Source organism: Canis lupus, chromosome 1, assembly GCF_003254725.2.
Source record: "Canis lupus dingo isolate Sandy chromosome 1, ASM325472v2, whole genome shotgun sequence".
Taxonomy (NCBI): Eukaryota; Metazoa; Chordata; class Mammalia; order Carnivora; family Canidae; genus Canis; species Canis lupus.
The window spans coordinates 8,250,299-8,271,375 of NC_064243.1; the positions used below are offsets into that span (position 1 = coordinate 8,250,299).

General features: G+C 38.7%; 1 protein-coding gene across 5 annotated transcripts in view; it reads left to right on the forward strand.

The window, feature by feature from the left end:
• CD226 (CD226 molecule) overlaps positions 1-20,743 on the forward strand; it is an 88,412-nt gene extending 67,669 nt beyond the window's left edge. For all 5 annotated transcript variants that reach the window (XM_025422046.3, XM_035704793.2, XM_025422047.3 and 2 more), the window contains 3 exons: positions 9,894-9,996; positions 14,074-14,125; positions 17,053-20,743. In XM_025422046.3, the coding sequence (XP_025277831.3) occupies positions 9,894-9,996; positions 14,074-14,125; positions 17,053-17,166 (269 nt within the window). In that variant the 3' untranslated portion in view covers positions 17,167-20,743. The remainder of the gene's footprint in view (positions 1-9,893; positions 9,997-14,073; positions 14,126-17,052) is intronic.
• Positions 20,744-21,077: the final 334 nt, after the last annotated feature.

Genomic DNA, 21,077 nt, shown 5'->3' on the forward strand with positions numbered 1-21,077 from the left:
ACTGGATAAATTCTGCACTTTTTAATTTGTGTGTGTATGTTTGCAAATGAAGGTACCTATATGCACATTTGGTAGGAGGAGCAATGAGCAATCTACCATATTTAAACACTCAGTAAGCACATGTGATGTATGGGCAACTTTAAACTCATGAAACACATACACATATGCCAAGTCCCAAATACTTTAGTCCACACAGGTTGTTTTGCTTTTATGTCAGCTACTTTCTTTTCTTCCTGATTCAATAAAGGTGTCAGTTGTGAACTTCAGGCTTTCTTTCAATTCCTACTTTAATCATTGGCTATTTTTAAAAAAGGGGAAATCAGATAGGTAATTAAACTAAGGCACAAAGCTGCAGATTTTGAAATTATTACTGAATCTTTGTTTCTGACACCTAGGCATTAACTGACTTGTAGAGTGTTTTGAGAGTGTTTGTAGAGAACTTAGTAAGCATTTTTATTTTAAATAAAGTGAATTAAAATTAAATAGAATATTTGGAGTTAAATAGTCCAAAGCTTGCTATTTTATATTCTGAAAAGATCTATATGACATTTATAACACATTTATATATAGGCCTTTATAAATGCCATGTGGTTAGAATTTTGAAGATTTCTGAGGACCCAGGGGAAAAGTTATAAGTAGACGTTATAAGAATTAAGTGTCACAAGCCGTCATCTCAGCCACTATATGACAAACTCATTATGATGCTTATATGTGTACCCGTCACTCTAAGAATTTACTGATAATTATTATTCATTGAGTTGTCACAACATTATTATCTACATTTTTTGAATGAGCAAAGTGGGGCATGGCAAGGTTGAGTAAATTATTCAAGCTTCATGGCTAAGAATGAGAGGGACTAACACCCAAAGTAGGGCAGGAGGGCTTCAGAGTTCTTGTTCTGAACTATGGCACCATATTGCTGCTCCAAGTGAAAGATACAAGTCCTTACTATTATCAACAGATGCGTCACAGGAGAAGCTGGCCATGGAGAGCTCCATAGCCTTGCCCCCCCCCTTCCCCCCGCCCCCCCCCCCGCTTTTAGGTTTTAGGTCCAATTAACTTCAAACTGATCCAACGCATAGAACAAGTAGTAGGCAAAGGATTGGGGGATTGGGGGATCTCCCACTTGGTCAGCTTTGCACTCTTAGGCTTGTTCAGATCATCACAGGTGCTGTGGGGGGAGGAGGGGTGTCCTCCATTGACTTTTCTGCTTTTCTGGGGCTTGTGGGTATTCTGAAATGGTGTGAGAGTTTCTATATAGCCATATTAGGGACAAGCAAAGTCAGGTAGCAGGTATTTGGGTCTGGAGGAAAGTGCTGGTGGCTGATGAAGTCAAGTCCACACCAGGAACAGATGACGGGAACTTCTAGAGTAGGCTCTGGACAAAGGGGAGTCAAGTTTCTCGCTGGAGTCAAGGTTCTTATTTGTTCTCCACTCTCCCATGGCTTCTTGGCTTTGCAAACCACCTGCTCACAAGTTCTGTATCAGATCTGCCCACTAGACTCTCCCCTTGTGGGGAAGACCACTCCCTTGAGCAACTCCCTGGGAATTTGCTCTAAGATTTCAAGCACAACTTTCTTCCATCCTATATTCCTCCTTCCTTCTCCTTTCTCAAATCCTGCTCTCACTCTAGTTCTTGTAGATGTAGCTTCTCTTCCTTTTGTTCTTGTAAAGACCAGTGAACCCAGAAATCGAGTTATAAGCCATGAGAATTCTAGTTCTTCCCCCTCAAGGACAGAGAGGGCTTAACCTTTAGAACCTCCTAAGAAGAAGGAAGGTTTATTTTTTATATTAAATATTCTGAATAGTTCTTTTCTCTCATATTTATGGACTTTAATACTGAACAGCCAGATACATAAAATTGTTAAATGGTATGGTATGTGTTGTATTTCACAATAAAAACTGTGTTTTAGTGCATGGCAGAAATGTTTATCTCGCTTTTTGTAGACCCATTTGAAAAATTTCCTGTTCTGTCCTTGTGGATACACATAATAGTGACACTGTAGTGTAGAGTTACACTTGGTTAAACAACAGTAATAACAACAATGTATTGGGGAATTATAATTAGAAACAAAATCGCCTCCCTCCCCAGAAAACTGCTCTGCAAAGGTAAAAGAGAGAAAGAAAACAATTCTATTATTAAATAAGCATTAAACCAGAATTGTGATACGCATCACAGGCAATCTGCCAAGAGAGTGCAAAGACAGAAATCTCACCTTTTATGGGTCCCAGGAGATACGACCCATTATAAACATGTTCTCAAGGTAAACAACAACTAGTCCTCAAATAAGAGGACTTGACAGCACCATTTGTCACACAGAGTTCAACCTACATTCACCTGGTAATTGGGATGACCATCTGCTTTAGCTAATTGGCTTTATCTAAAGGAAAAATGAACTTTTTACACCATTACGCCAGGAGGTACTTTTGCACCTTGGAGCAAGGTGCCTGTGGAGCTTAGGCTCCTACCCTCCCACAAAATTAGGTCTCTTGCTCCACGATTGCATTCCAAAGGGATAGCTTTGACTTATTCCAGCAGAAGAATGCAGAGCAAGATCAGCAAATGTAAAAGACATTGTGGGACAAAGTCATCAGGCCTGACTGATTTCCCAGGAAGAAAACAGGTGTTTAGCATAAGCCACATTGTTTGTATAAACAATTTAGACACAGTAAACCACCCTAGCAGTTAGAGAACGGTGGAAACGCTCCAAAAATCCAAGTCCCCACACACTAGCCAATGGACAACCTTCCATTCAGGCCTTTCTAAGGGTAGTTGTCTCTGGCTCGCTCCATCAACTCTTTTCTGCGTGCTTAATTCACTAAGAAAGTAAGCAAGATTTGTGCAGTTCTTGACATTTTGACTTATGATGTGTAAAAGAGTCTCCTTTAAATGATAGGTGTTCATGAAAATTGAAGTTCATAAAAATACAAGAAATGTAGCATAAGACTAAGAAGTATTTGGGTGAAAAGATGAGACATCTACCACGACAGAGTCAGCCATGAAAGTTTTCTCCACAGATGTTCACCATCTGTATGCCTAATATGCTGACTTAGATACCCTGGCCATACACCAATCATTGTAGACCACCATGGCCCACAGTATGACATGATGCACATAAAGACACCAGAAAGTGCAGCTAACGCAGTCATCCTATATTGAGTAGGTAAACTTTCTGGCCTTAGACTATGTGTATCTCAACTGATACAAAATTTTTAAGTGCTTAAGTCAGTTGGGAAATACCTCCCATCAAATAGAGGCAAAATCAGTATAGCAAAAGTTATACATTGGGTTGGAAACTTGCTTCTCTTATTGGTTTGCTCCAGGAAAATGATTTAGATTCTCTTACCTTTCTGTGTTGTCTTATGTTTCTGTTTCTTACGTTTAGGTTTTAGATACTCTTAGGTGCTCTAGGTTTTTCAGTTAAAATCTGATAATACTTTTATTTTGAGGAAGAGTAGTTATTCTTCACTCAGAAGAAGGATTAGAGGCTGATGTCATGGTCTTTAAGTCTCTGAAAATAATTTATTCGCTAAGATCTTCTTGCTATAAAACAGGGGAAAGTTTCTGAAATACAGAGAGTATAAAATTGATTTGCACAAAGAAAGTTGACCTTTGAAAACTTGGACTAATATCAATATCCACTTGATGTATATTTCAGGCGTATAGGAAAGTTCAATAGACTTTGTGCTACCGTTATATCCAGTGGTCCTATAAAGCTACAATTATCTTACACATGCTTTTCAATGGTACCTCTGCCTTTCCCCAGACGTCTGTATCTAGCTGTGGAAGCAAGCATTCTGCTATACATGACTAGTTCAACATCATGAAAAGAACACAAAGGCTATTACTTTTTTAACTCTAATTTGAATGTGTGTGTACAAAATATAATTATACTATTAATAATTTACACATTACACAGTGCTTAAAATACTAGGCACCTCTGTATATTTTATCTAAGCCCCTTAGCCCCCCTTGGGGCTGATTTTATCATCATTTTGCAGTTGCCAAAAAAGTGTCTGCAAGATCAAGTGTCTCATACGAGGTCTTCCAGGGAAAAGAATTAGAAGGTAGGATGAGGCCCCAAGTTTCCCCCCTCGATCTCTGTTTTTTTTTTTAGCAAATCAATGTCTGATGTGGGATGATGGTTGGATATTTATGTTATATAGTGATCACAAATTAGAATCGACCTGGTAATAGTGTTTCAACTCACATATATCTACCCTGCGGGAACTCACACATTATATGTATTCTGTCTACATAGAATGGAGTCTAATATTTCTGCTTGTCTTTTTAATGAGGTAAGGAAGTGAGAATAATTTTAACTGGTATCTACCATGACCTATCCAGGGCTGGCTAGAGGCTCAGGATCTGTGAGTTTTTCCTAGGGTGTTGTTTGGTCCAGATATTTAGGTTCTGAGTCACTTAGGCCACCTCCAACTGTAATAAAGGATAAACAATAGATGTTAATACCTGCTCTTGCCCACCTGGTTCCAAGGGAAGGACCTGGCATCATTTCTATCATGAGCCTTTCTAAAGGTTTATAACTCAGCCATAAATACTTGTCATTGGCAGGAACGTAGCCTGGAGGGTTGCAGTCCTGCAGTAAATTATTCATTTATATATCTCACTGACATGCTTTAAATTGTTTTAACTGTATTTATCTCTTTTGATGGGAGGGAAAATAATGGCTTTATGGTTCACGACACTTTTGTCCTCCTATGAATCAAGACAGCATTGGGATGAAAATGAAAAAAAAAATCAGCAAAAAAAGTGGCTGCTGAGAATACACAATAATTCTTTCTTTAAGAGAGGGGCCTGAGGGCTAACATTACTCAACCTAACATCTATTAGCAGAATTTAGGCAAAAGTGAGTGTTATGAACTATTGACTGACTCCCTGAAGCATGCACACACCCCCTTTGCTTTTCCTTGTTGTTTTTGGCCGTGCATGGCCTAGCAAGTTGTGTGGCTGCACCAGCCTGGTTCCAAGTACTGACGGTTCATGTGAACGCAGCGGTGGGACAGGGAAGGAATACAGGGCAGCCTTGGCTGTAGGCGGGAGGCTCTAGGTTGCAACGTCTCTGGAGTGTGACTGAATCTCCCCTGACTCCCATGCCTTTTACTCTTAGTTCTTATGGGAAAATGCTCATTCTTCGTGGGGTTTTTAAATGTCCAGGGCCTTCTAAAACATTATAAACTCCATAAATCAAGTACTGTGTGGTATAACAAAAAATGTCATCTCTGCCCCTGGTTCCTTTCACAGAAGTCTTAAACCCTTGTCATTTCCTAAGTGATCATGGTGCTAGGAGCTTCTTTTGCTATTATATTTGGTCTCAGTCCCGAGTCCCTGACACCAGAGCTTTTAGAATCCTTGGAATCTCCAGAGCAAGGAGGGTCTTTTTGCAAGTTAATGAGGCAGCTGGTGGCTGGAAGTACCTAGAGAGCTTCAGGATTCCTAGAGGAATCAGCCCCATGACTGGAGGATTGTTTAAACCCCAACCCCCTGAAAAAGGGAAGAGGGAGTGGGGTTGAATTAATTACCCGTATTCAATGATTGAATTAATCGTGCCTATGTAATGGAACCTCCATAAAACCCCTAAATGTCAGAGAGCTTCTGGCTTGGTGACCACATGGAGATGCTGGGAGGGTGGCCCATCCCTAGACAGCATGGAAGCTGCACCTGTACTCCCTGTCCTCATGAACTTGCTTTATCCATCTCTTCCATTTGTCTCTTCCCGAGATTTATCTTTTCTAATAAACCAGTAATAGCAAGTAAAGCACCTGTCTGAGTTCTGTGAGCTGTTGTAGCAAAGTATTGAACCTGAGGAGGAGGTCATGGGAACCTTGAATTTATAGCTGGTTGGTCCGTCTGGAGTAGGGAGGCCTGGATTTGTGATTGGAGTCTGAAGGGGGAGGCAGGGGACAGTGTGGACTGAGCCCTTATCTGTGGAGTCTGCCAGCTTGGGGGAAGTTAGTGTCAGTAGTATTGTGAGTACAGAAGCAGCTTTCTTCTAGTCGATGTTTTTCCTTTAGGAACCCAAATCATTTTTGCACATCATTTCATCTGTAATGCCGTAGTATGGCTGTGTTAAAAGGTGAATCAATAAGCAGATCTGACTCTAACAGGTCAAACATCACTAGAAGTGGTGAAAAGGAGGTAACCAATTTCGTATTGAAGGCTGCATTTAAAGTTTGGACTTAGAATTGAACAGTGTGAACCAGATGACTAGTACATGTCAATGGTTTCTACTTAATTCTACCTAATTGAGAGTTTAATAAGGAATGCCATCTTAATTCTTAAGGATTCTGAATATACTTCTACAAAAAAAAAGTTCTCTACATCTTGTACTTTAAATATCATGACTAAAATGTGTCAGATTATTCTAAGCATGCAGACCTTTACAGTTTTATTCTGTTTTTTTTTTTTTTCCTGATTAATAAAAGAACAGTACATCCTTTAGAAAGTTTGGAAAATACCAAAAAACCTAAGGAAATAATTGCTTTTAATGCCACTCTCTGGAGATCATCATTTTAAAATTTTGGCCTTTGCCCCCTTGAAGGCTTTTCTTCGTGGAGATATTACAGCATGCACAATTGTCAATGCTGGTTTTGAAGCTTTCCTTAAGTATACAGTCTGCAGTCTGTAGTCTTCCATGTTATTGGAATTCCTTACACACATCATCCAAATGTCTCTAGCCCAGGTTTTCAAAGAATGGGCCTTAGGTCAGCAACATAGACATTGCATGGGACCTGCAAATGCAGACCCACCCAGACACTCCTGGATCAAAGGTTTGGAGGTCGGTGGAGGGTGCCCTGCAACCTGTGGTTTAATAAGCCCCCAGGTGAAGCTGATGCAAAGTAAGTTTGAGAACCACAGCCCTGGAATCCTGCTCTGAGTCTACTCTTGGGAAATACAGACTTTTTTTTTTTTTTTGCAGTTGTGTTTTACAGAATCCTTTGTTCACATTTCTGAGTATTTCTTTAGAATAGAGTCATTAATCAAATGTGCAAGCAGTTAGTGAACGGGTGTGACACACACAGACCGAATCCTTCCCAGATGCAGACTGTAGCAGTTCCTACTCCTTCAAATAAAGCTTGAGAGGCTCCGTCTCACCACTGTGGCCCTTTTACATGGGCTTGTTCTTTACGTGCTTTTTCATAATACGTTATTTATATCTTTCATGTTGTCCTCTAGAGCTTTTTCTTTTCTTTTTTTCTTTTTCTTTTTTTTTTTTTTTTGAGAGAAAGAGTACCTGCGAGTCGGGGACAGGGTGCAGAGGGAGAGAGAGAAAGAGAATCCTAAGTAGGCTCCGTGCTGGAGGGAGGGTGAAGCTGGATCTCACGACCCTGAGATCATGATCTGAGCTGAAATCAAGGGTCGGTGGTGCCACCCATGGAGCCCCAGCCCCGGTCACCCCTATAGCTTTATCTGATAGCAAGGCTGTGTTAAGGATACCATTTTTTGGTCTTTACATATTCTTTGTGATAATTTTAACTACAGATATTTTTCATTTGACCTGGTCAAGCCTATATATTTACTATTTATTTATTTATTTATTTATTTATTCATTTTTACTATAACAGAGGTCTAAATAGCATTTTCAAAAGTGGTTAAACAATTTTCCCAGAATACTGTCAATGAATATTTTAATTGTAACTTTCATTTTCTCACCATGATTGCCTGTTTGATTTAACCGTAGCATCTGTGGTATTCAAATTATTTCAGTATAGCAGGTGTGGTCCTTTTTAGTCCTGTTACAATGCAAAATAATTTCAGGGATTTTGTTCATTTTTTTTTTTATAATGTAACAAGAGCTTAAAAAGCTTAATTTCCTATTTGATGGGGAGAAAATTTCATTGTTCCTTTTGTAGGAGTGGTTCAATATATTTTTGTTCTGAATAAATTTAGCTTTTCCTTTCTCCATCATATTTGGACAAAAGCCTTTCTTAAAGCCTCTAAAGTTCACACACTGTTCTACTTTAATTCACCTTATAGGTTCAACAAGTTTGAAAAATGAAAATAATGTTTATTACTTGACTTAATTTCACTGTATACAAAAGAATGAGTGGATGTAGACTTTGAGTTATCACGGAAAAAAATTGCAGGTTAATAGTAGGTCAGGAAGGAAGAAATAATCCAAGGGAAAGATCATGAAGAACCCAATGAAAAGTATGATTTTTAGGTTGCTGTAGGATTGCAGGCAGCATCATGGGAATCACCAAACAAGCATTGGGCTTTAATTTCAGCATTAGAGGGAAATCATGCTGTTCATCTGCCTTCTCCTGGCCCCTCCCTGCAGGAGAGAAGACCAGCAACCTTGCTGCCCCAGAGAGAGGGGGTGATGAGGACAGCTCCCAGGTTCTAATTTACTCCCGTTCCTGGCAACAGCACATAAATATTTAAAGATATATTTATTTATTTTGGAGAGAAAGAGAGTGGCCTGGAGGGATGGGGAGGAAAAGGAGAAGAGGGAGGGAGAGAACCTCCAGCAAACTCCCTGCTGAGCCTGGGAACTCAAGTCAGGGCTCCATCTCACGACCTTGAGATCATGACCTGAGCCAAGGTTGAGAGTCAGCTGCTTAACCGACTGAGCCACTGGGCTGCCCCTGGGAATACTGATGGGATTTTTTTTTTCCCCTGGGAAGGAGATCTGTGGGAGGCAGTGGGTGATGCATCTCATGGACAGGAGGACATTTTAAAGATAAAATGCTTTCAGAACTCCTTGAGATCTCGCTTCAGAGGTGATGTTGCTCTAGTAGTTTATTGCTTATTTGAATATTACCTCATTGGAATCTCACCAATGTTCTGTGATGTAATTAGAGCTGTCGACATTGTCATCACTTGACAGATGAAGAAAGGCATGGAGAGGAGGGTAAGGAACTGGCTGGAGGTCACACAGCTAAGGGGTGACAGAGCCAGGAAGAGAACTGCATATTCCTGGATCATTGCTCTTCCTGCCTGAGCGCTGAGTCGGAGTAACAGATTTTTTTCTGATCACTTCTTATCATTAACTCAGGTTGAGTAGAAAATATTTCTTAAATTATGCTGTTGTATGAATATACTTAATATACCAGTCTTAAGAAGTAATCTTTATTTATGTACTCTTTTGAGAGTTGCTTTTTTTCTACAAAAGATTTTATGTATGTGATTGGGAGCTCCTTAACGTGAAGGGATATCTGTCTCAAACAAGTAACTCTTTCTATTCTTGTTCTTTTTTTAAATTTTTAACTGAAGTATAGTTGACATATAATATTAAATGAGTTTCAGGTATACAGTATAGTGATTCAACAATTATATCCATTATGAAAGGTCACACAGTAAGTCTAGTTACCATCTGTCACCACAGAAAGTTATTATAATATCGTTGACTATATTCCATATGCTGTACTTTTCATCATTGTGGCTTATTTATTTTATAATTGGAAGCTTGTACCTCTTAATCCCCTTCACCTATTTATTTTTTTTAGAGGAAGGGGGAGGGACCAAGGGAGAAGGAGAATCTTAAGCAGGCTCCATGCTCAGAGCCAAGTGTGACATGTGACATGAGGCTCGATCTCATGACCCTGAGATCAGAACCTGAGCCCAAATCAAGAGTTGGATGCTTAACTGATTGAGCCACCCAGGCACCCTTCCCTTCACCTATTTACTCTTGTTCTTCATAAGGTGTTAAACCTAGCTGAATCAAGAATTAATAAAAATCTATGAGGAGTCACAAATATTTAGAAGACTCTAAAGTAAAAATTATCTTTTTCCCTTAATTTCATCCAGTTTTTTTCATTGGGTTGTTTTGAATTGTTACTGTATTTGATTAATGTTCCCTTTCCTCATTTTCCCACTTTTTTTCTGGCTTTAGCTGAATTCCTAATTCCTACTATATATTTTTTCCTCCTAGGTAAAACTGATAACCAATACATTCTCTTTGTGGCTGGAGGGGCAGTTTTATTGTTGCTGCTTGTTATCCTAATTACCACCATCATTGTCATTTCTTATAAAAGGTGAGTATTGCAATTCATCCTGACTCTTGCATTCTGATATGAGGGGCTCTCTATTAATAACCCAATAGTTGGCCAAGCTGTATTAGCACTCACATACAGCATTTGGAGTGTTTTTCTTACACAAAAGAAGAGAAGTAGTTGTGGTAATATCGAAGGAGAAAGCTAGAGTCATTTGTTTAAGAATTAATAGGAGCTGCTCTCAAGTTAGCACAGCTTTCATATTCTGGGCAGTCAACCGCCTGGTGCCTCTGCTCTGTCTGCAGTGCCATCTATCTTCCTCCTCCTGCATGGAAAAGAGGCGGTTGGGCAAGGGGCAGTGTGTGTGTGTGTGTGTATGTGATGAGAGGCAAGAGGGAGAGAGGGAGGGCTTCTGAAAAGGGGAAAAAAAGCAGTAAGCAGTAATAATGCCTTCATGCATTCCTTCATCAAATATCTCTGGTGACAGTAGTGAATAAGACAGGATATGAGCGCCCATTCTAGTAAACAAATACTGTTAAATGGTTATTGTCTCTGAAACAAGCAGTGTTGGTGCTCTTCCTAAAAAATGATTGAGGAAGAAAGGTGTCGGAAGGGGCCACCTTAGAGAGAGTAGGTGGCCATTGACCTCTGCTAAAGTTTCCTACCTTCTACTGTCTTGTGGCCGACTTGGGAACTTTCTGGGATATTCTTGGTTTACTCTGCCCTTTCTTACTGTCCCATATTCATCAACTCACTTTAATTACTCTTTATTCTTGTGTTCCAACTAACATGTTCTCTTCTCAGGAAAGGGAAGGAGTACATCCATCTCCTCTTCTCTTCTGCCTCAGCAATAGTACCAAACACACATGCACACACACACACTGGCAAGTACATGCATCTTAGTAGGCTATCAGGTAGGTTTCTCTGTCTCATCTCCATATCCTGACCTCTCCTCTTTAGAGGCTTGTATTACCACTCACTTGATACTAGTGAATGCTTCCAACCCACCCCCGGCTCTAGGTGTCTCCTCTTTTCCTAACACATCTGACTTTTCCTGGTTGCTCTTCTAAAAGCTAGACTGACCATGTCCTTCCCCTGTAAAAACCTTTTATTGTCTTCCTATTGCCACCAGAATAATGTTAAAATTCATTAACCTTGTATCAGAGGCACCCATTGTTCTGACTTCCATCTAATTAGTGGGACCCCAATCTAATATTCATTTATATTTTCTACTTTGCCGCCCCCATATCGACAACTTTTGTTAGAATTGCAAGCCTTATTCTGTGAACATACCCAACTCTCTTCCTACTTGGGTAGCCAACAAAGAGTGGTTTCCCCCATGTTTGACTTTCCTCCTGAGGCTCAAAGCGTGGGACACATGTCTCCCCTGGGAAGTGTCCTCCCAGTTCTCCCTCCCTGCAAAGAGACATGATGTCACCATCTGGAACCACATTGTACTTCTGCTCCGCTGCACCTTGCAGTTTGCTTTGTCGCTTAATCATTTCTCTGCTTGTCCTCCCTTCTGTTCAAAATGACAGGGATTGTGTTCTACTCATTTCTTAGTGCTTGATAGCATTTAGCGCTAATCTTTCCAAATAATGGATGGTCAATAAGTATTTGTCTAATTAAATTGAAACACAAAACTCTCGCTTTCCCTTTCTTCCCATCACGGGCTGCCCTAGAAGCCTTTCCCTGGTCAGAAATTGAGCAAATTAGCAAAATGAGGTAAGGAACCCAGGATGTTAGTGACACTGAGGATTTTTTGACTGCTTTGCCCTGGTTGATGAGCAATACACTGAGGGCAGCTGTGACAGCAGGAGTACCTGGGGCCGCAGGCTACATGATAGGAGGGCATGAGTGACAGTACGTATCTCTGGGGGGTCACATGAGCTTGGACATGATGGATTCAGCTTCATGAAAATGCATCACTTTTACATGAATAGCTAAATTGAACTGTAGGATAGATTGTCCCACTTGGTTAGATGTGATAAAAAGATTTGTGGACTTGAATGCATAATCATGGGCAAACATCACAAAGAAAGAAGCCTTGCTCTGTCTACCTGGTTGCCCGTATCAGTTTGTGGTTGTTACTTAGAGTGGAAACATTTTGAAAAGTGACCCAAGGGCTTAAACAATGGCCTTCAGAACTCTGTCTTTTTGTGACCACTTAAAATAATATTGCCGCTTCAGATGTGTGAACTTGGGGAGAAGCCAGAGGAGATGACAGTGGGCCTGAATGAGACTGAGACCTTGCTTCACACCTAGTACTTCATTGTCTGTGTGCACAGGGGCATTTCCTGCACCTTCTCTGCTCTCAGGTTGTGGTGCTTCCAGTGAAAGATCAAGATGGTGGCACTGTTAAGAGAACGTGGCTGGTGGATGTGGCTAGCCCTGGTGAGGCATGGCAGGAGCCAAAAGATAGTCTATACGCTGATGCCTGGGTCTGTAGGGAAAAATGAAATGTTTAGTGTGCAAAATGTTAGATGCTTATTTTTGCCTTTTGTTGTCAACTTTGATGCTCATGACAAATAGGCTGTTTTTCTCTGCCTGGGACTCCCAGGTTCAGCACTGAAAATCCCTCAACTCTGGGGGAAACTCCTTAGAATCCAGCAAACCAGAATGGTCAGTCAACCTAGAACAAACCACAGTGTTTACTCTCTTTATTTAATAGACTAGAGGACTGAACTGTATAGATGCAAATAACTGGTAAATTGCCAAGCATGAGTTAAACACAGATCATCTGACTCTGTTTCTTGTTCTCTTTTCTTCATAATATTGAGTATTTTAGGCTGATGTAAACAGTGTATATATTTGGACCTCTTTGGGAAAGTTAATCTGTATTATGATATAGCCAGCCTTGTGAACCATGATTTAACAAACAATCCAAGGTCATAGGTTTGTTTCTTCATTTGTGAAAAGAGGATGGTAATAACATCTAGGTCACAGATTTCTTTGAAAGAGTAAATAATTTATATGAATGACCTGGAAGCATAACTTTCGCATAATAAACTTACACGTCAAAAAATCAAATAAATTAACCACATAAAAGCTTCTTCATAAGTAAACACACACACATAGAATAAGACCAGTTTGTGATCATGTCGACACAGTAGGAGGATTCCATAGTGAACAACATCCATCATTTGAACAACCTTTCCATGGAGAGAGACTAGCTTGGCTGGTTTTTAAACTTTCCGTGAAGGAATTACAACTTCATTCTTTTACATAAAGGAAAATAACCCTATATTTTTGCATCTAACCTGTCTCTTCTGTGGTCTGATAAAAATCTTTTCCTTAGGGAGATGGAAAAAAAAACAGTCATCATCTCCCATAATAACTATTTTCATGCATTTGGGTAGAGTCATTTCATCCATGGCATTCAATTATAGTAGCCTCTTTTCTTTGTCTCTTGAATTTTCTTTTCAAAGATTCCTCCTGATGTTAGCTTTTTGTAGTTTTCATTCAAATGGTGGAGGGTTTACAAAATAGCATGGCTCCAGAGGGCCCACTGAGCTGCGGCCACGTGGCCCCTGAAGCAGTGAGCCTAGTAGTCACAAGGGAAGGCTGTGGATTCAAATCTCAATACTATCACTAACCAACCATGCGATGTAGGGCCTTGTCTCAGGTTCCCAATCTGAGTTAAATATAGAGTTTTTGATGAAAGCTAAATAAAATAATCTATTTAGGAGGTTTAGTCAAACACCCAGAAGTTTCTTTAAAGCTTAACTATATTTCCACTGTCATCTGAGAACTTACACAGTTGGCATTTAAAAGGAAGTTTTTGATTGTGGGAAATCTTGAAGCTCGAGGTTATTTGGAGAAGGTAGTAAGTCATCTATGCAATAACCCACCATGAACCATTCTTTAGTAAGCTTGCCGAAATTAATTACTAATGTACACTAGCTGGATATCCATTTCGATGCCTTCACCATCTGTGGAAAATGAATATTTAGGTCCAGGGAATTTTGAGTAGGTATGTATGAGGCAACTGTGGATGCTACTTCAACATAGTTAATGAGGGCATTTGGGCTGGGCTACAGGTATGGTATATTACTCAGTGCAATAGTACTAGTGCTGGAGTGTAAGACCTTAATGCCTCTATTGAATATGTATTCTCAGGAGAAGGAGACAGAAAGAATTATTTAAAGAGTCCTGGGGTGCACAGAATAAGGTAAGTTTTCTCAGAGCTGTCATTTGTCCCCTTTTCTGCATTATAATATCCTGTAATGTTGGTCCATTTTGCAGTCAACAACCTTACTGTTCTCCTTTCAATTACCTGGCCATGTAGTGTATCAGCTATTTGAGGAAACACCTGTTTTCTGACCTTTTCTCTTATTATTGATGCCCTTTGAAACAATTTGTTTTATATGAATACAAATAAAGCTCCAACTGCCGGGACATCATAATAGCCCTGTGGATTACCACTATGTGTATAAGTTTCTTAGGGCTGCCACAACAAACCTACTACCAAGTAGGCTACTTAGACAGCAAGAATCTATTCTCTTGCAGTTCTGGAGGGTTGGAATCCAAAATCAAAGTCTCAGCAAGATATGTTCCCTCTTGGGATGAGAATCTGTCCTATGCTTCCCTCCTATCTTCTGGTGGTGGTTGGCAGTCCTTGGCATTCCTTGGCTTCTGGACTCATCACTCCAATCTCTGCCTCTGTCTTCTCGTGACATTCCTCAGTGTGTGTAGACACATGCATATCTGTATCTCTTCTCTTTTTAGGAGGGCAGCTGTGCTGTTAGACTAAGGGCCCGCTTACTCCAATATGACCTCATCTTAACTAATTATATCTGCAACAACCCTACTTCCAAATAAGGTCATATTCTGAAGGTCTAGGAAGGACATAAATTTTGGGAGGACACCACCTGACCTAGTAGAGGGCATAGTAATGTTTTAGGTCATAAGGCATAGCAAGCATATTAGAGAAACACAATGCTATGATATTCATTATCATTATTATGTTTCTATTGGCTTATTAATTAAAGAATGCTCGAATTTCTGTTGGGCTACAGGAGTCTCATGAATTGTAACATTTTCTTCCTCACTCCACCTTCCCCTGCTCCTCGTTTAATTGAAAGAATAGAAAATCTCTTCTGGACTTGCAGATAAGAGGGTTGCTTATTTTCATGCTCATTGTCTCCACTATTAGTCAGATTATCTCTTTAACATATATTATTCTGTTTGCAATGTTTTGAAAAGATATTTTATTTTTTAAAGATTTTATTTATTTTTTTGAGAGAGAAGGAGAGTGAGTGAGATCATGAGCAGGGGGAAGTGTAGAGGGAGAAGCAGACTCCAGAGGGATCCCAATTCAGGACTCGATCCCAGGACCCTAAGACCATGACCTCAACCGAAGGCAGATGCTTAACTGACTAAGCCACCCAGGTGCCCTATTTATTTTATTTTAGACAGACAGAGACGGAGAGAGGGAGTGGGGGAAGGGGTAGAGGGAGAGAGCCTTCAAGCGACTTCCCACTGAGCATGGAGCCCTACACGAGACTTGATCCCACAACTGGGAGATCACAGCCTGAGCTGAAACCAAGAGTTAGATGCATAACTGACTGAGCCACCTGACCGAGCCACTGCCCCTGTTTACAAAATTTTACACAAAACATTTCCCCAAGTGTTATCTAAAATTACATCCATTTCTCTTGAATTTAATTATTTGCAATTGAATTCTGCATGGTCAAAACATCAAATAATAAAAAGCTTCTAACAATCTAATATGTGTGCTTCAGATTTCTCTGTTACCTATTTATCTATTGGTTTAACTTTTTTCTTCTGATACTTTTTACACAACAATTTTTTTTTTTTCTAAAGAATTCATGGCTGGCTTTTTGATAGTAACTGGAAAGACTAAAGAAGTCTTGCCTTTTTTCATCTGCTGGTCCAGCAAGCAATAAAACGGTCCTCTGTCGTACACAATTTTGGGCTCCCTTCTTTGTCCTTAGCTGTTGTCCACTCACACCAATCTAAAGCCACATTTACTGCTGTGAATGTCAGAGGAAGAAAGGAGCTTTGCAACTTCCCACATTAAGTATTCAAGTTTTACAGACTTTTGTAGAATAATGATATTTTGAATGATGATTACAAAGTTAGATAATAAGTTGGATGTGAAAGAGAAAGAAGCTAGACCTGCTTGATTGTTTTGGGGTTTTAGACAGGCTATGGAAGTACCAGTGACATTGCAACTTTGCTTGTGCTTTATCCCTGCAAAACCACTCTCAATTTCCAAACTACTCGCCAAAAGACCCCTCTCTCTTCTTTTCCTCTCAATTTCTCTCTCTCTCTCTTAACTGCCTACAGATTTTCTGCCACATGCATATATAAGTGGTCAAAATGACTTGACTAGTGTAGAGAATGTTAATGATTATATAACATCATCTTGAAAGTAATGCCAGTTTATTTTAATTTCTCTTATTGTGTTTAGTTGTTTACTGTCAAGACAAGATTGTGTACTTTAAAAGTATTGTTTAGGGAATCCCTGGGTGGCGCAGCTGTTTAGCGCCTGCCTTTGGCCCAGGGCGCGATCCTGGCGACCTGGGATCGAATCCCACATTGGGCTCCTGGTGCATGGAGCCTGCTTCTCCCTCTGCCTATGTCTCTGCCTCTTTCTCTGTCTCTGTGACTATCATAAATAAAAAATAAAAATAAAAAATAAAAAAAAACAAAGGCAACTCTAAAAAAAATAAAATAAATAAAAGTATTGTTTATTAAAGCATTCATTCAACAGAAATTATTGAGTACCTACTATGGGAAGTGCTATACTAGACTTCCATATAAAAATGAAAATAATGGTTCTTATCAAAACAGCCTGGGGCATTGGGGGAGAGTTTTAAGACTAAGTGTTTCATAATCTAATATAGCAAGTGACAATCTAGAGTAGTCTTTTGTTGCATTGCACTCTGAGCCCTGCAAGTCAAAAATGTGATTTCTCATAGAAGTTCAATACGATGAAGAGAATCTTTTATGACATTAATTATAATAGAAATCTGACTTACATTGTGGTTAATTTAAGGAGAGATTTGTTTTGAGTATATTTACTGGCTGCTGAAATGCAGTGAATCATTGACATTCTGTCTGTCTTTCTAGGCAGGCAACAACTATAGAAATCCCAACCCTACCAATCAATCATCGGATGGTGCCACAGAGGATGTTTATGTCAACTACCCAGCCTTCTCTCATAGGCCAAAGACCAGAATCTAAGCTTTTTTCTTGATCTAAGCAAATTTATGATGACTGTTATGTATGTGAATCTTTATATAATCTTTTCCCACTATTCAGTGCCTACCCTGGATACCAGTTGACTAAATGTATTTAATTTGAAAGGAAGAATACTTTATAACCTAGAGAACTTTCTTAGCAGAAATGTTTCAGAAAATATGACTCTAATTAGCTTACAATAAAGGGAAACTTACGGAATCACATAACGGAACAATCCAGGGGAGATCAAACTTCAGGCAAATGTTATTTACCAAGGTCTAAATGTCATCTCTAGAATTAAGTATGGGTATAAACCTGTTTCTGGATCCCCTTTCATGGTGTTGGTTACACTTTATTGGTGTTAGCCTAACTCTTATACACATGTTTCCGTTGTGTTTTGAACAACAACTGGCCATTCATAATTCTTGTTTTTGCCTTGTTAATTCTCTGATAGAATAAGTACATTTGGTTATTTGTCCATCATTAAACAGGCATCATGGCTGGAAAGAATGAAATGGTTTAAGTCAATGAAGGGTCTACCTCTAGAACCAGGAGTTAGGCCAAAGCACATTACTGGGAGATTCAGAGTATCCTTAGAGGAGGGAGATGGGGCCTGGAAGCTGGGCTGATGACCAACAAACGTGGACTGCAATGACATTCCAGAACATCTCTTGTTAACCAATTAAAAAGAGAATATGTAGATGGATCTGGGTTAGCTCTCTCCCTCCTCACTTTAAAATCTGCTATATCAGCAGAGTCCAGAAGAGTAGCTGGCAGCAAATAAATGAATGGTCAAGAGGAAGATAAATGTGATAGGGAAGTCTCATCCCTTTTTATTATCACATGAAGTAATTTCTGATTTTACATAGAATTCTTGCACTCTCCCTGGCCTAGCTTCATGAGCAAGTATGATAGATGATGGTCCAATAATAAGGTTTTTGATATTTAAATTTTCCACTTTTGAGAATTATTTTTGTTATGTAAATCCTCTCAAAAGAGGCATCTAAGCATTATTAGTTGTTTTTTTCTTAAATAATTGTGGAAAAAAATAATTGTGGAAAATCTGAATATAGGAAAAAGAATATTAGTTGGAAGTGTGGTTTCGGTTGTGGTAGAAACATGATGGGGAGGAACATTGGGAAGCTAAAGGGAAGGGGAACAGGGAACAAAGAATGGGAAGATACAGAGAGAAACTTGTCTTGCTCCACAGTTTAGCCAAAGACAACCCTAGTGATATCACTACAGAGCAATTAGTGGCCATCCTGCCATTGTCCAAATTCTAGATGGAGTCAAACAATGAAAAGTATTTCTGAAGCTAAATAATGGTCATGATCACTTTGAAACTCGAATGGTCATTACTAAAGACAGCGATCATTCATGTCTCAAATATTTGTTACTCATCACTAAAACACTCACCACAGAAATTGCATGTAAGTATCCAACTTGTAGATTTTTTTGATAATTTTAAGTGAACCAAAACCAAATTCTCATGTTATCTAGGAAGATTCTAAGCTGTAATTTACAGTTTTAAGTGAGTCAGTGGATGCTTTATGACTATAGCTTTAACTACATGCCTGCCCAATAGCAGTTATTCTGTGAGTTACAGAAATTATGAGTGCTCCTGCTTTCTTCAACAGAAAGGAAAAAGTAAAAATGTCTACTTCTCATGAGGTATTTCCAGATTCTCAGTGACTAATCTGGGTGAGAAGGAAAACATGTCTCCCAACGCAATATGGGGAAATGTAAATCCCACTTGAACAGAGAAGATGTTGGGGGATGGGGGAGTGCACAGTACAACCCGATGCAACTGTCCTGGTGGTTTCACTCATGGAAGACTTTGGCAGCAGAGCCTCCAGAACATTGGAACCCTGCCTCTTTTTCCATGGATGTTTTAATTTTTCTTTAATCTGTCTCTCACAATATTTACGAGAATTATATACTCTGTCTTCTTTCTGTATTGTTCCTCTGCAAAGTTTAGGATTATTCAGGCATTTGGGACTTTTAAATCCTGCTGGAATTTCTTTGAAACCCCCCACCCCCACCCCTAGCTACTGGTCTTATTTCACTCTCAGGTGTTCATGCTGATGAAGTTCTGCTCACTAATTTTCTTTGGACATCTTTACCTATTAGCAAAGCACTTTCATTGTTGTCTGTTTAATATTATTCTTAATTTGCTAGAGTTTTGTAACTCTATACACACATATATATCTACTATATAGATACTACGTGGTATATATAATATATTGTATGTATATGTGTTACACTCACACATAAATATGTACATATATATATATTTCCCCCTAATCTGTTGTACCCACTATTCTGGTTGTTACTAAGAAAACAGTTCCACAGAATAAAAAGTCAGAATTGAATTAAATTATGTTTTAAATCTTGTTTGAAAGGTGCTACTTGGGGGACAAGATGCTTCCTAAGATTGTTTTTTATGTACATAATTTATGATGATATATATTACATTAAAAATCTGTGTTTCCTTTGAATGCCATAACTGTAAATTTGAATATTTACAGTAAGGTAACTAATTAAAGGGAATTGGTAAGTGATGTCAAGTTAGGTAAGTTTGTTAAATGTCATTATAGAGTGTACAGTTTTGTCAGGGAAAGGATATATGCCATTAACCTATGATGATTAGATATTGATTATATTATCATCAGAGAAACCTTGAGATATTACTTAAAGGCCTTTATGTACACTGAAAAAATAGAATTGAAATTTCACTAGCTTGTGATTATGCTTATAGGTGCCAGACAGTAAATGAGGCTATATTCTTTAGTTAGTAAATACTAAATTTATAGGATTTTTAAGTAAGTCAGTTTATTACTAAAGTATTATACATATAAATTTAAAATACATTGGTTATCAATTTACAAGACAAAGGAAGATAAAAGTAACTTTAGTAAGTTTACTTTCATTGTAAATATTCAAGTTATGTTGGCTTATATAGAACTATCTTAAATTACACCTACATTACAGTACTTTCCAAATTGGTAGAGTCCACTTTGTAATTAGAAATTGCTGTAATCAAAATGCTTCTCCTTGATTTATAATAATGTACTATATTCTGTACTGCTTGTATGAGATTTCAGCAAGATTGGAGGTATTGTATGCTTATAAAGTTTAGGTGGAGGCACCAAATTGTGAGTGCAATGTTTAACTTCTTTCCACAATAGTGAAAAAAAATCTATGAAAAGTAAAAAGTGATGCAACCCTATCACACAATTAAGTATCACCATTAGTTTCACTACAATTAGAACATAGTGTCTATAAAGTGTCGACATTCACATTCAGGCTTTTGCATAAATTAATATATTTTTCAACTGGCCTTTTCACTGGAATTATTCTAAGTCAAGTCTCTAGGCTCTAACATATTTATCCGAAACATATAAACAAGTATTTTAAGAGACGTTTCTATTGCTGGTGATGCATATGTAGAACTGTGGCTTCTGGAATTCACTGCAAAGATTTCTAAGGGAATTTTACAAATCTTCAAGGTTGGTTTAGATATTATTTCAGATTCAAAGCACCAACTGTGTTGTAAGGTATAATAAAAGACGTAATCTGAGGATATGTGTGATAAATGTCTGCAATAATTCCCATTTATTGCCTACTGTCCCTGTTGAGTTATAGGAATGATGAGTTATATAGTCACCTTGTTTAGAACATTTTTTTCCAATTTTATGTGTAATTTCAGACACTCTGGCTTTGTAGGGCATGCAACGTACTCGACATACTGTATTCTGCTGTTTGAATGAATAAAGTGCAATGTTTCACTATCATTAGTTTTACTTGCCAGCAAAGAATATTAGAGGAAAAAGCCCTCTAGAATCATATTAACATAAAGAGTTAAATGCAGGAAAATTCAAACCACTGATGCTTTGTTACTTCTATCTCAATGC